Source organism: Sminthopsis crassicaudata, chromosome 3, assembly GCF_048593235.1.
Source record: "Sminthopsis crassicaudata isolate SCR6 chromosome 3, ASM4859323v1, whole genome shotgun sequence".
In the NCBI taxonomy this organism is placed as follows: domain Eukaryota; kingdom Metazoa; phylum Chordata; class Mammalia; order Dasyuromorphia; family Dasyuridae; genus Sminthopsis; species Sminthopsis crassicaudata.
This window is the reverse complement of record NC_133619.1, coordinates 610,132,225-610,146,446: the sequence shown is the minus strand read 5'-3', so window position 1 is coordinate 610,146,446 and position 14,222 is coordinate 610,132,225. Positions and strand designations below refer to the sequence as shown.

The following is a 14,222-nucleotide window of genomic DNA, read 5'->3' as shown; positions in this document are numbered from 1 at the left end:
TAGATGGGAGGGAAGAAGAAGAGGTCCCCCTCCCACCTGATTGCCACAATTGGTTTGGGGAGGAGCCTCCAGGGGAGAGCAAGCCCCAGGACTTGGAACTGAGGGTGTGGCCAGCAGCCTGTCTTTTTTGGGGCTTCAGAAGGGAGGGCAGAACCCCCCAGGGCCTGCCATGGGAAGAGCCTGGGCAGGCTCCCCACACAGATCTGAGGGCCACCTGGGCTATTAAAGGATTTGAGGTTAAAGGAAAGGAGGCAACTGAGGGGCTGGGCCCAGGGGTAAACAGTAATCTGGAGCCTTTCTGGACTCAGCAGATTTAGGGTGGGCTGGGGGGTTCAGCCAAACTGGATTTTCAGCCCCAGCCGACTGAGACCAGGCTCTGTCTGGGTGGGGCTCGGGGAACAAGCTTGCTCAATGACTTAACCAGACCCCTTGACATTGAGGTTTCAGATCTTGACAGAAAATAGAGGCAATGGGGGTAGAATGGGAAGAGTGTACTGGTGTCAGATGGTCTGCCTTTTAGATCTCACCTTGGCTACCTTTTATCTGGGTGATCCTGGGCAATCAAGTCATGCTCTGTCACTTGGTTGGACTGGAAAACTTAACATCACTTTTGCTTATGATCTGCTGAGGCAGAGGTCTTGGATCCTCTATTTTCAGAAGATAACATTACACTCTTGCACACATTGTGTTCCAAATTTTTTCCCTCCCTTCCCCTCCCCCCTGCCCTAGATGGCAAAGAATCCAATATAAGTTAAACACTTGCAATTTTTCTATACACAATATATATATTGTTGCACAAGAAAAATCAGATTAAAAAAATAGAAAACAAAAAGCAAGCAAACAACCAAAAAGGTGATGTTGTGATCCATGTTCAGTGTCCACAGTCCTCTCTCAGGATGCAGATGGCTCTCTCCATCCATTGGAATTGGGCCTGAATCCCAAAAAGAATCACATCCACCAGAAATGATATACTCTTGTTGCCGTGTATAATCTCCTGGTTCTGCTCCCTTCACTTAGCTTCAATCCCTTCTTTCCAGGCAATAGTATTCCCTTATATTCACCTACCATAATTTATTCAGCCATTCCCCAAATGATGGGCATTCACTCGTTTCCAGTTTGGATCCCCTTTCTTGATTGAGGCCGTGTAGTCCCAAGGAAAGCTCAGCAGATATGGGGACAAGAGGAGCCTTCAGCAGACCTGAGGGTACCACAGAGCACTGAGCCCTCAGTCTGGAATAGCCCCAAGTTCAAACTATACCTTGGACATATAGCCACGTGACATTATAAAAATGTGGATACTCATTCTGTGTTACCAACTTATGTTGGGAGGAGAAAATAAGGAAAGTACTTAAGCACAGTAACTGCAACACTATTCACTTAATATAGAAGCTAATCTTCCTTGCTTGCTTTTACTTTTTGTGCCAGACAGGAATAAGTTCCCTTCTCCCTAAATCCTGTGATTTTTTCTTCCCACTTTCATCTACCTCTCCCTTCCCCTTTCAGCTCTTTCTTCTTTACTTGCTTCTCTTCTTTCCCCTCTTTCTTTCCCCAGGCTGTGGATGAAGCAGAAATCCTGGTTTCCACCCTATAAATAAATATCTTTTGCCTTAAAAAAAAAAGACACCAAACCCCAAAGCCAAACATCAAGTCTGTGATTTGGGAGTTTAATGAGCCTGTATGAAGTCTCTGCCTGGGGAAGGAATGATGGTGCGGTGGGAGCAAATTGGGGGGTTCGTTTTTCCAGGGTTGGCCTTGTTACCATAAAGATCGCAGAGGCTCTGGCTCCATGGGGATGGTCCCTGAGGGGTAGACTGGGATCCTGGAATAGTTTCTGGCCAGGTGTCCACTGGGAATTCTTGCTGTTCCTCTGTCCCAGGCTCTAGAATCCTGGTTCCCCTACTGCCTTGTAGTGAGAGTTGGGGCTGGACATTAACCTGTGTTTCCTTATCTGTAAGAGGGCAGGAACCTTGTGAAGGATGAGCTTGAAGGGCTTCAGAAATGTGAAAAGTTTTGGTTGTTTAGGGGCAGCTCGATGGTATAGTGGAGGACAGCAAGTTATCTGGAGTCAAAATTCAGCCTCAGACACTTACTTGCTGGGTAACTTTGGGCAAGTCATTTAACTGAGTTTTCCTCATTTTCCTTATCTGTAAAATAGTTGGAGAAAGAAATGGCAGCATCTAAGGAAAACCCCAAGCAGGACCTGCCTGAGGTTCGGCTTGTTCACTTGAAAAAATCAAGTACTAAAGGCCAGCCACTATGCTAGGTGCTGGAGACATAAAAAAGCAAAAAACCCACCCTCAGGGAACTTACAATTGAATGAGAACAGTCATTTATTTGCCCAAGTTAGTAGCTACAGTTATTAGTAACTGGCAGAGGATGTTGCATTTGTAACCCAAACCTTCAGGGTCCCCATAGTGTTGAACCGACTCCCAGACATGCCAGTTAAAGTCACACAGGCCAAAGTATGGTGGGTTCAAATCTCAGCTCTGTCTTTGTACCTCTGCATCTGTGGCTGAGTTACTTCCTTCCTCTCTGAGAGCATTTGACCAGATGATGTCTGATGGATCTTGTGAAACCAAGTCTACCTTAGCCTTTGGTCTTCAAGTCCCAACAAGAGGGCCAGGGGAGGAGGGGGACAAGGAGTTGGCCAACTCCGGCCGCCCGGCTTTCTCATGCTCCATCCAGGCTGGTGTCACTTGGGGGCACCGTCCTGGGCCTCTTGCCTGGGAGCTGGGGCTGGGTCGGTGACAAGAGGACACCAGTGAGCTTCACATTGCCCGTGGTCACTGTTTTGCTCTTCTCCCTGGGTTAAAAATAACCAGAACTTCAAACACTAACTCCCAAGGAAAACAAACACTCCTCACCTTCTGTCTGTCATCCTCGTGGATGGCTGGCGGTGGTGGGATAAAATTAGGGTAGCTTTGATAAACAGACAGCATGTCCTCAGCTCGCCCTCCCCTCCACGCCTCTCGATGGGGGTGCCTGCTGTTTGCCCAGGACTGTGGTGGGAATGGTGCTGGTGGGAAGCCAGGCTGCCCATTCAGACCTCCCCGCTTCAGAATCCCAAGGCAGGGGGAGATGGGAAAGCCAGCCAGAGCTTGGGGTTTTCTAGCTGGGAATTTGGAGGTTTGGTGTCTTGTGCATCCCTGTGTCCCGTGTGCTTTAATGCCATCTTACCCTGCTGGATTGGGGGGCGGAGTCACGTTGAGGGACAGTGTGTGTGTATTGTGGGGAGCAGGACAAGACACATAACTTCTATTTACCTCCTGTATGTCTTCCAGCTAACCTAGACCGCAGCCCTGCCATAGATGCACGATCTAATTAACTCTCCCATCCAGGGCAGATGGAAACATGCTTTTTTTCTCCAAACTGAGACCTTGAGGCTCCAGAGAAGGGACTTGGGAAAGTCACGCCACCATCCTATTGGCAGACCCCACAACCAAACCCAGTCTGTCAGATCATGAAGGGACTTTTCTTTCAATCCTTGGATCTTCTGGGCCGGAAAGCCCAGACATTTTTCTTACCTTCTGAGACTGGGTCCAAATTGCTTTCTGAACTGCTTAGTCAATAGTGCATCAGTGCCTGACTTTCCCCAGCTCTTCCAGCATGGATCATAGTTGCCAATTTTGCCAAGGGAGCCAATTTGCAGAGTTGTTTTAATTTGCATTTCTCTTATTGATGATAATTAGTTGGCAGTTCTTTTGAGAACTGGGGAATGGTTCTTGGTCATATTTTTTATTTTTTATTTTCTGATTTCCTTAACAGGGAGAATTCTAAATGGAAAACCTAGACCAAATCCAGTAATTATTCCACTAGACTACATGTGACTACATGATAATGAGTATTATCAGTCAGCAAACATTTATTAAGCTCCTACTGTGTACCATGAACAGTCTGCTCTAACTAGGGACCTGACTAGTCTCTTTCTCTATGTTTAGGTCATCATGGGTGGAGGCCGGAAATACATGTTCCCCAAGAACACAACCGATGTGGAGTATGGAGATGATGAGAAGGCAAGAGGGACAAGACTGGACGGGCAGTTTCTCACCAGTGTCTGGAAGGACAAGAAGCCTCGAAATAAGGTACCCCAGTCAGTGGGTGAATAATGCATTTATTAAATGTGAAATAATGCATTTGTTAAATGTGAAAGCCTAGAGCAAAAGATTATAGGAAAAAGGAAATGGGAGGTGTTCCAGTTTCAGTTCCAGTTTCCCAGGAGTTCTAAGTTGGAGAGCCCCATATCTTATGGGGCTACAATAATGACAATTGTTGGTAATGATTAATGCTATTCTAGCACCATATCTACACTTCATTAGATCCAAAGGGGGAAAGTTGGTTAAGAGGAAACACTTCCGAGCAGAAAGGAACATGGAATGTCATTCCTCTGGGCCTTGGAATACAATGTTAGTCTAGGATGGTATTTAGAGCATGTCAGCTAGAAGTGTATTTAGAACATAGAAAAGGGACCTCAAGTATCAAATCAAACCCCATCATTTTCCAGAGTGGTTTGGCCCTGACTGGGGCAGCCCAAGGTCACACAGCTGCTTAGTGGTTGAGCTGGGATTCCAATTCAGCTTTGCCCCTCTAACCCAGAGATCCTTTTGTTCTACCGTGTTCCATGGCCACGAATCCCATATTGCCACCCCTTGGGAAAGGGCTCCATGCTGAGTTTCAGCTTAGTGGGTGGCAGGCCTTGTGCTCTGAAGGGAAATATGTTCTAAAGAAATCTTGCATGAGGGACTCCCCTTTTTCAGATCCAAATGATGGGGTTAGACTGAATGACCCCTTATCTCTTGAGCCTATGATCCATAGGATCTCTTTATGCTCTGAATAGATTCTTGAGTCCCTCCCAGGGCAGATATGTCGTATTACCCACTATTTCCCACCAAAGCCTCCCAGTAGGCCATAGATGGCCACCCAAGAGTCCCACCATGAGAGCCATGGGAAATTAGCTGCCCCTTTAAATATTATGCTTCCCAGGCATCTGGGTGGGCATAAGGGAAGCCAACAAGATGGGGGAAGGGTAAGAGACAGGGTCTGCAAAATGACTGTGGTCAAAAGACAGTGGTAAGCAGCTGTGGTGGGGTCATTTTGATGTGGCTGAATGGTCCTTCTAGGATTATATTTCTAATTGTTCCTGGCATAAGTCCCCTTTCTTCACCGTCCCCCCTTAGTTTGGGGAGGAGAAGGCCAGTGATTGTAAAGAGGTTCCCAGGCTATGGAAGAGGCAGGATGATTACTGAGCCTGGGACATACGAGGCAAAATGATTGGGCATTATTGGGCGTTTGTTACTTAAAATTAACATGTATCCCCTACTTCCTCCCCCTCACCCCTGGTTCTATGAGTAGGGCCCATATTTTCTGATGGATATGAGAGAGTTGGCAATCAAGAAATTGGGTTTGTCCAGCCTTGGCTTGAGCATGTAGTAGCTCTTGGACTCTGGGACTCATTTCCCTCATTTAAGACTCCTTCCAGGTCCAGCTGACGATGTCTAACATTCTGTGTTTAACATGTCCCGCCTCTGACATCCCATGTTCTAAGGGTCCTCCTGGTTCTGACATCCTGGGTTCTAAGATCCTTCCACCTTCTAGCTGGTGCCTAGGTCAGCATTCCATGAATTATAAGATATAAGTCACTGTGCCTTCAGACAAGTCCTCAGTCAAGGCTAATTGAGTTCTGACTTTAGGCTGTGGCCTGGCTCGGGATGTCCTGTGGGTCTGGCTGATTTTTGTGCTGATCCTTGCCTCCTCCAGCTCTTAGCCTGCCTATAACTATCATAATTTTTTTTCTCCTAGAATGCTCACTATGTCTGGAACCGCATGCAGCTGCTAGAACTGGATTTGGACCGTGTGGATTACCTCCTAGGTGAGTGGGAACATCTTAGTGACTCTTGCCCTCATGCTTTATCCAGGCCCTTTCAGGAGAGGCTGACTCATGAGATTTTCTAGAAAACAGGAATAGGGCTGGGAGTAAGCTAGTAAGCAGAGAGAGCCCAGCCTAGTGCTGAGATCTGAGGAATCTCTCTAGTCTTGTTCTTGTCAGAGATACTAGGGAAATTCTTTACAGATGGGGAAACAGATTAAAATGACTTGCCCAGGGCCACACAGCTAGAACATCTCTGAAGCCGGGCTTCAACTCTTCCTGACTCCAGCAGGATTTGTCAAATTTCTTTGCAGGTTTGTCCTCTTCAAAAATTTTAAAGTTTAGCTCCCAGCATCACTAGTGCCTCAGGCCCTACAAAGCCAGCCAGCCAGTCTGTTACACTACAGCCAACAAAGGAGGTTCCCCTAGGTGGGCAACCCTGTTTCTTAATCCCTCGCTTATCAATTTATGGGTCTTGAGGTATTGGAATATACATTGAATTGTGTGTCTGATAGCAGCCAAGTTCACATTTTATGGTGATGAGAGTTGGCCAGAACCCCAAGGGACTGAAGGCTGATTATTCCTCTTCCACTTTGTCTCTAGCGCTTTTGCTCAGACCTCCCCTACGTGATAGCTGCCCACAAGGGGTTGGAGAGAGAGTAGGTCTGTATAGCTGCGTCCCAGAGGAAGAAGCAGGGCCGGGGAATGTGCCAGGGGATAGATGTAGGCTCTATTTCAGGGGAAAATAAAAACTTGATGGCTTGGGAAATGGATTGCCTCAATAAGATAATGAATTCCCTTTCACTAGAGGGATTCACGCAGTGTCTGAATAACCATTTTTAAAAAAAAACTTTATTCCAGTTCTTAATCATTTTCTTTCCATTTCAACCCCCAATATAAAAAATAAAACCTTTGCAACAAATATATGTAATCAAACCAGATTTCCCCATTTCATTTTCAAGGCCATCCCTTTGTCAGGAATTGGGCAGCAGACTTGGGCTCATTTGCTGAGAGAAATAGACTAGGCCGTCTTTGCCCCTTCTGATTCTGAGATTCAGTGTCCCAGGAAGCATGGGCTGACCTGTGCAAGGTGTGCCCTCTGGGGGGGTTAGAAACTCTGACATGGTAACAGCCTGTGAAGCAAGAGACACAGTGTACTCTATACCGGAGAGATTGTCCTGCATGTTCACACTGTGCCTTCCAGCCTTTGCTGAATTCCATTGTGTAATCAGTCCTAGAGGTAAAAGACTTTGCTTTTGTTCTTTTGTTCTTCCCCTCTGATTCCAGTGCCAGGTAAACAGTAGGTGCTTAGCCTAGATCATTATATATACATATACATAATCACAACCAGGTCTGTACTCTTCTGTACCCTATGTGTACATATATTGTACATACAAAGCTGGCTCATTAACATTTTTTAAGCAAGTTGAGAAAATCTCCTCTTCTCTAGGAGCTTGTTTATTACATTTAGCCTGGAGGTCATTGTGACCAACCCATTTGATGTTTTTTGGCAGAAATTTGCCATTTCCTTTTCCAGCTCTACATATGACAAAACTGAGGCAGGCAGGGGCAAGTGGCTTGCCCAGGGTCACACAGCTAACATAGTCTTCCTGGCTCCAAGCCTAGTGCTCTATCTACTGCACTACCCAACTGTCTGTGCCAAGTAGGAGAAATCTGTACTGATTAATGGTAGAACAAAAGAACATGATGAAATTAGAAAATCATCTCCAAATTTGAGAAAGTAGAAAGGGTAGGTTGGAGTTGAGCAGTGAAAGGCCTAAAAAAATTAGTGTTTTCTCCCAAACCTGACAAACTTGAGCAGTTGTCTTGGGAATGTGAATTTGGCCACTGGATGGAGGAGAATGGTTTTGGAAAAAGGGGGAGACCAGAGGCTGATGCAGTCATCCAGGTAGCAGGTGGCAAGGGTTAGTAGGATGGGCTACAACAATAGAAAGGGAAGGATGAATAGAAAGATCCGTGGCAATAGAAGGGGTAATCCAGTATCCCATATACATATAACATGTGACATGGAGTCTTCCATCATCACTTACTCCCTCACCAGTCTGTGTGTATTATTCACTGTATTCTAAATCTTCTGGGACCTTTGAAGGGAGAAGGAGCAGCCCATAGTATCTAGGAATTCAGTCCTCTTTGCATTGTCCTTTGCATCCATTTTTCCCTCCCTTTCCTTATTTATTCTCCCAGAGCTAACCATTATGTCACTCTCTTTTAGGACTCTTTGAGCCATGGGATATGACCTATGAACTCAACAGAAACAACCAGACAGACCCATCACTGACTGAGATGGTGGAGGTGGCCATAAAGATCCTGAAAAAGAACCCTAAGGGTTTTTTCCTGCTGGTAGAAGGTAGGGGCTTGAGTCCTCCCATTCTTGTACTCAAATAACACATGATGGATCTTTACTCAGTAAGCACTTATTAGGCACCTACCATGTGCTAATTTATTAGACAAGTGCAATGGACTTTTTTTTTTTTTTATTAAAAATTGTTTTAAAAAATTAATTGTTATTAAAAATTGTTTTTTCAATGTACTTTTAATGAGCAGACCTGGGAGGGACTGGTTTTTAAAAGCACAAGTGAAGTAAGGGAGGAAGGCAATTCCTAGACTAGCAAACAAAGAGGTGGAATATAAATCAAGTGTATACTCAGGACAGAGCTGTCCACTTCATTCTCCTTCTGTGTTCCAAGGTCCCTCCCAACTCTGACTTAAACCCATGGGGCTCCCAAGGGATGTAGTCTGCATATTGTTTGGGAGTCAATTGAACAATTGAAAGCATCCCTTTTCTCAATAGAATTTGGCAATCCCCCACCCTGAAGTCTCCCTTGAGTCTCAGATATGGCTATCAAAAGATCTAGTTTGGATTGAATGGCTAATTATGGGCCTCCTTGAACCAGGGATTTGGAAGGGACGTGGTGGATAGTATCACCCCAAGAGACTGTCCAACAGGCAAAGGGAGGCTGAGCTGTGTTATTTGAGATGCTTAAGGTGCACTTAACACAAGGACAACTGGTCAGTTCCTTCCTGTGCCCGGGCCCTGGGAGCCCACCACACAGAAAGGCGGGTCACTTAGGCTGCTGGCTCTTTACCCAAACTAAAGGGTTAGTGCTAAGATCAGCAGTTTCAGCTCTGGCCACAAAATCCTGCCGCCTCTGTGGAACCAGCAGTGGAGCAAGGGGTCTCCCAAGGGAGTGTAGCCCCCTTTGTAGTGGGAGCCAGCAATGTGGGGCCAACATGGCTTGCTCAGAGCTGAAGACCACAACAAAGGGAGCCAGGCCCTCTCGGCTCAACCACTGCTGGACGGACTCCTTGGGCTGGCCAGGCCGCCTGGAGCCTGGCGGTCCTATCCCGAGGCTGAGAGCAGCAGAAGGGAGGCCCCAGGGGACAGCAAAACAGTGTGAAGGATTTGTTCTGGGCCCTGCCCTGAGCCAGGGCTAAAAGAATAAAATCTGAAGAACAATTCTTCTCATGGATGTCAGAATAGTTTCCTTTTCCTGCACAAAATAGTTTCTTGGAATCATTCATTATTATAGCTATATTATATGCTTTTAGAACCCAGGGTATCAGAGCCGGGAGGGCCCTTAGAATAGGGAATATCAGAACTAGAAACAGATCCTTTCTAGCAGTTACCTATGAATGTATGAGATTATGTCCTGAAGATTCCAAAAACTAAGGATTCAGAAATGGGACAGAAGGGCTAGCTGGGGCAGATGTCTTTGAAGAAATGGGGATTTCTTTCCTTCCCAGAGCTGGTAGCACTTCTAGGGCAGCAAATGCTCTCTTGACTTCCAGTCCTTATGGATCTCTTTCCTTTGCCCCAGGAGGCAGAATTGATCACGGCCACCATGAAGGAAAGGCCAAGCAAGCTTTGCATGAGGCTGTGGAGATGGACCGGGCCATCGGGCTCGCTGACAGCATGACTTCCCAGAAGGACACCCTGACTGTAGTTACAGCTGATCACTCCCACGTCTTCACCTTTGGTGGCTACACCCACCGGGGGAACAACATCTTTGGTAGGCTGGGCTGAGTTGGAGGATACTTTGGACCATTGAGTCAGCCAGACCATGGACCTCTGGAAGGGTAGAGGGCACAGGAGAAACTCAACCTGGCTGACCCAGAATTGCCCCTTGTTAATTCAGGGGTAACATGGCAATATGGGGGAAAAAGGCATTGGGAGGCCTAGGTTCAGCTGCTTCTTTCCTATAAGATTCTGGCTTCTCTTCGACTGTTTCCTCATCTGTGACCCTAGGATGGGGTCCTAGGATTCTAATTCAATCCAATAGCTTATTAAACCCCTATTGTGAGCTCTAGGCTCAGTGCTATGGACCCAAAGACAGATAAGGTAGGAAAGACCCAAACCCTCCCCACAAGTGGAGGGACAGTGCTCTGGTGAAAGGGGGCAGGGGGCTAGAACAGGAAGCGCCAAACTGAGTGCCAGTCCAGAGTTGGGCACAATTGTTTCACCTGCCTTCCGATGTGCCCTTCGACAAATCCCTCCCTTTCTGGACCTCTTCTAAAAGGAGGGGATGGGACCACTCCAGACCCATCTGGCTTGGAATCTTATTGGAATCTATCATCAAGAAAGGGAATCTTGGGAGCGGGAGAAAGACAGTTGAAGGATTAATGCTAAGCTAGAGGAACTCTTGGAGGGGGGGCAGGTAGGAGTGAATGAGCTTTTATTAAACATCCTTTACCATGTGTCAGGGACCCTGTTGAGTACTATGGATACTGCCTTCAGGCAGCCTCTATTCTGATAGGGTGGAGGCTGGGGAAGAGAGCTAGAGAAAGATGAGGGAGAAACCTGAAAAGGAACATCAGGATGATCTGGAGAAAGGGCTGAGAAGGTGAAGGGAAGTATGGGAATTCTGCCTCTCTAACTCTGAATTCTCCTCTTTAGGGCTTGCCCCCATGTTGAGTGACACAGATAAGAAGCCCTTCACCTCTATCCTGTACGGTAATGGCCCTGGCTACAAGGTGATGGCTGGTGAGCGGGAGAACGTCTCCACTGTGGATTACAGTAAGTCTCATGGTCTGAGAAGGGGTCCCCTTGGTGGGTTCAGAAGATGCATTTTGACGGTGGATGAGAGGCTTTGAAAGGGGAAGAGTTGGGGGGGGCTCAAAATAGATGGGAGGTTTCCACATAATCCATGACTTCAAAATTGAGGCCATTCCCAGCCTCTCCTGGACATGGTAGCTTCCCCACTTTACCATCCAATCTCCTCTTCTCACAGCTCACGAAAACTACCGGGCTCAGTCAGCGGTGCCCCTGAGCTATGAAACTCATGGGGGTGAAGACGTGGCCATATTTGCCAAGGGCCCCATGGCTCACCTCCTGCATGGCGTCCACGAACAGAACTACATCCCGCACGTCATGGCCTACGCGTCCTGCATCGGGGCCAACAAGGACCATTGCAAATCCACCCTATCATCAGCCGGGCTGGCCCCACTACCATCAGTGTTTTCAGGCCTTCTCACCATTTTCCTTCTGCTCAGCCTCTTATTCTAAGGCTGGCCATATCCAGGCCCAGGACAGCCAGCTCTCACCACCCACAGCTGGGGCCCCGGATTCCCTTTATGACTTTGCCCTCTGCTCACCAGGCCTGGAGCCTCCATCCCCATCATCAGCCTTGCTTCTGGAGCACCTTGGGGCAAACATCCCATGTCAGCATGGGGCAGAGTGGTGCCAGGTGGCAGTGGCTGAAGGCCATGTACTCACTGCTGCCCATGGCTGGAAGCTGCCAGGCTCCACTTTGACATCCAACACCTAGAAGGAACTTGGGGGACCCCACAAAACCAAAGTCTGAAGCTCAGCCTGTCTTCCTCTGGGACATGAACTTTTAAGCAGCAGAATTCTCTGAGATGGAGCAGGGAGCCCTGCAGGCCTGTTTCATCTGGGTCATGAGGCCATGTCTGGGCACTCTGGCCCCCACTTTCCCTACAGCTGCCCCCAAGGAAAAGAACAGAACACCCACCCTGATTGACACATGTGTCTCCCATCGTCCCCTGCTGAAAGCACAAACCTGAGGAACCAGAGCCTCTTATTTGGGAAACGAATACTCTTTTCTTGCCCTGGAGAGAGTAGATGGCTTCTCCCTCACCACCTTCTGTGGAACACCTTGCCCTGGGGGTTGCTTTATCCATTCCTCTCACCCCAATAGTTCTCCCCAGAAGGGCGGGGGGAGGATAGTACCAGGACACTCTGGTCCCCCTGGTTAGGGTTAGGTGTAGGGACTCCCATGGTTCCATGTGAGGAGTAGGAATAGTCTCAATTCTTCCTGCAGACTCCCAAGCCCACAGCCTGGATCTTCACCCTCTAGTCCTTATACCCCATCTCTACCTCCAGAAAAAGAGGGGCCGAGTATAGGACCCATCTCCCTGCAGCCTCCATCACTGTTCATCCCTGTGGGGCAGTGAGCTAGAAAATAGAGGGTATGGGTCAGGGACTAAGGGACTAACCCTAACCCCACATCTAGTCCCCAGCATGGGTCCAGCCTTCACCCTAAAGAAAAGGGGGTGGACTCTATGACTTGAAGGGAGGGAGGGGCATGCTGAAGTGGGGGGATGGGCAGGGCTTCTGGGACAGCCATCTCTCTTCTTCCTTGTTGCTGTTTTTGCCATTTTTATTCTCCCACAAAATCCTGTTAATAAAAAATTTTTCCAAAATGAACAGCCCAGTCTTTGTGGGTAGAGAAGTGGAGAGGAGAATCTCAGGACTGTGTCCACTAGTGTGTTTTTTAAAGGAGGAGGGGGTGGTTGTCATGACAATAGTCAAACCTGCTGCCCCTACCCCCAGGGAAGGGGGGTCTGGGGATGTGGGCTGTGCCCTGCGGTTCATGAGTCACTAGTCCTAAATTCTTAGATCTAGAAAGGCCCTTTGAAATTATCTAAGCTAAATGGTTTGTCTAAGCTAAATGGTTCCTTTCTCAGGAGAAACACAGGGGCTCAGAGAGAAATGACTAGACCAAAGTCACATAGCAAATGAAATTAGAAGTTGGCTTGGGGTGAGAAAGGAAAGTCCTGATATCCCAACCTCTTCTGGAGCTAAGAACAATGAAAAATGTCACTTTGGGAACTGGGCGCCCTGAACAGCCAGTCAGCCCTCCAAAGTTCCCTCCAGTTCCAGAGCTAGGGTTCCAGAGCTAGTGAGAGTTCTGAAGACGGCATTCATGAAGAGGGCAACTGATCAGGAAGAGGCTAGAAGCAGGGAAAGACCCTTGTCTCCCTGTCTTCCTAGAACTAAGAAGTGCTCAGCCTCCCTCACCCTAGCTATTCCCATTTCTCCTGCTCCCTTTCTGACCTGCTGTCCTCCTGAGGCAGAAAATAGAATCAACTAAGGTTCTAGGATCTCCTGCACTCCCTACTGTTGTTGACTTGGGAGTTCAATGGCCTGGGTTCAAGTATAATCCTAAGCATAGCTCCTTTAGTGTAAGAGGTCTAGCCTTACAAAGAAGGAAACTGAGACCCAAACATCACAAAATCAATTCTAGATCTGGGAGAGATCTTAGCGGCTGTTGGTGAAATTCATTTATTTCATAGATCAGGAAGCAGTGTGTAGTGAATTGACATGGTTCTATTGGGCAGGACTGGCTTGTGAACCCAGGTCCTGTGACCCCAAATTTCACGCACACACGTTCACGATTTTGCCTGTCTTGAATCCCATTTTCCCCATCTGTGAAATGGGGATATTTGTAATCCCTCATAGGCTTATTTTGAGGTAAACTTGTAATAAGTTTTATCAGTTAATATTATATACACACTATCTCCATTTCACAGATGAGGAAGCAAGCTCACAGAAGCCCACTTTGTCCATAGTCATCCAAGTAATAGATGTCCAGGTCAATATTTTATGTCCTGAGCTACCCAGTACCTACCCAATATCTATCAATATCAATATCTAATCAATTGATTTAGATGTGTCTGAGAAGTCAAAAAGAAAGACTTGAAATTGAAAAAGGATGTAGGAGGGCTCAGGGAGGACTTCCTGGAGGTGGTAGTTACCACACGCAAGTTTGCCTACTGTTCCCAGCAGGGAGAAGGTTACCCGGGAGCTCAGCAAAGTCATTCCAAGCTGCCTCCTGGGCTACAGAACAAGCCCCCCCAAGCTGTTCGGTGACTCAGAGGCCCCCATCTTACCTGGCTGCATTTGGTTACCAGATGGGACTTCTGTCTTTCTGGGCCTCGTTTACTCCACAATCTCTAGGGGAAGAGAAGGAAGAGTGGTTGCCATGGTTACCTCAGAAAAGGGAGAGTTTTTCCTGATGGATGAAGATCTTGTCTCCTGCCCAAGAAGGGGATGCACTCACTGTTGAGCATTTGGGAGAGTTTGAAGAGGAGGATCTCC

General features: G+C 47.4%; 1 protein-coding gene across 1 annotated transcript in view; it reads left to right on the top strand.

Annotated features, from left to right (window-relative positions):
• ALPL (alkaline phosphatase, biomineralization associated) overlaps positions 1 to 12,544 on the top strand; it is a 42,100-nt gene extending 29,556 nt beyond the window's left edge. The window contains exons 7-12 of the mRNA XM_074305971.1: positions 3,939 to 4,082; positions 5,797 to 5,866; positions 8,097 to 8,231; positions 9,703 to 9,894; positions 10,779 to 10,898; positions 11,113 to 12,544. Of these exons, the coding sequence (XP_074162072.1) occupies positions 3,939 to 4,082; positions 5,797 to 5,866; positions 8,097 to 8,231; positions 9,703 to 9,894; positions 10,779 to 10,898; positions 11,113 to 11,387 (936 nt within the window). The 3' untranslated portion in view covers positions 11,388 to 12,544. The remainder of the gene's footprint in view (positions 1 to 3,938; positions 4,083 to 5,796; positions 5,867 to 8,096; positions 8,232 to 9,702; positions 9,895 to 10,778; positions 10,899 to 11,112) is intronic.
• The last annotated feature ends 1,678 nt before the right edge of the window (positions 12,545 to 14,222 follow it).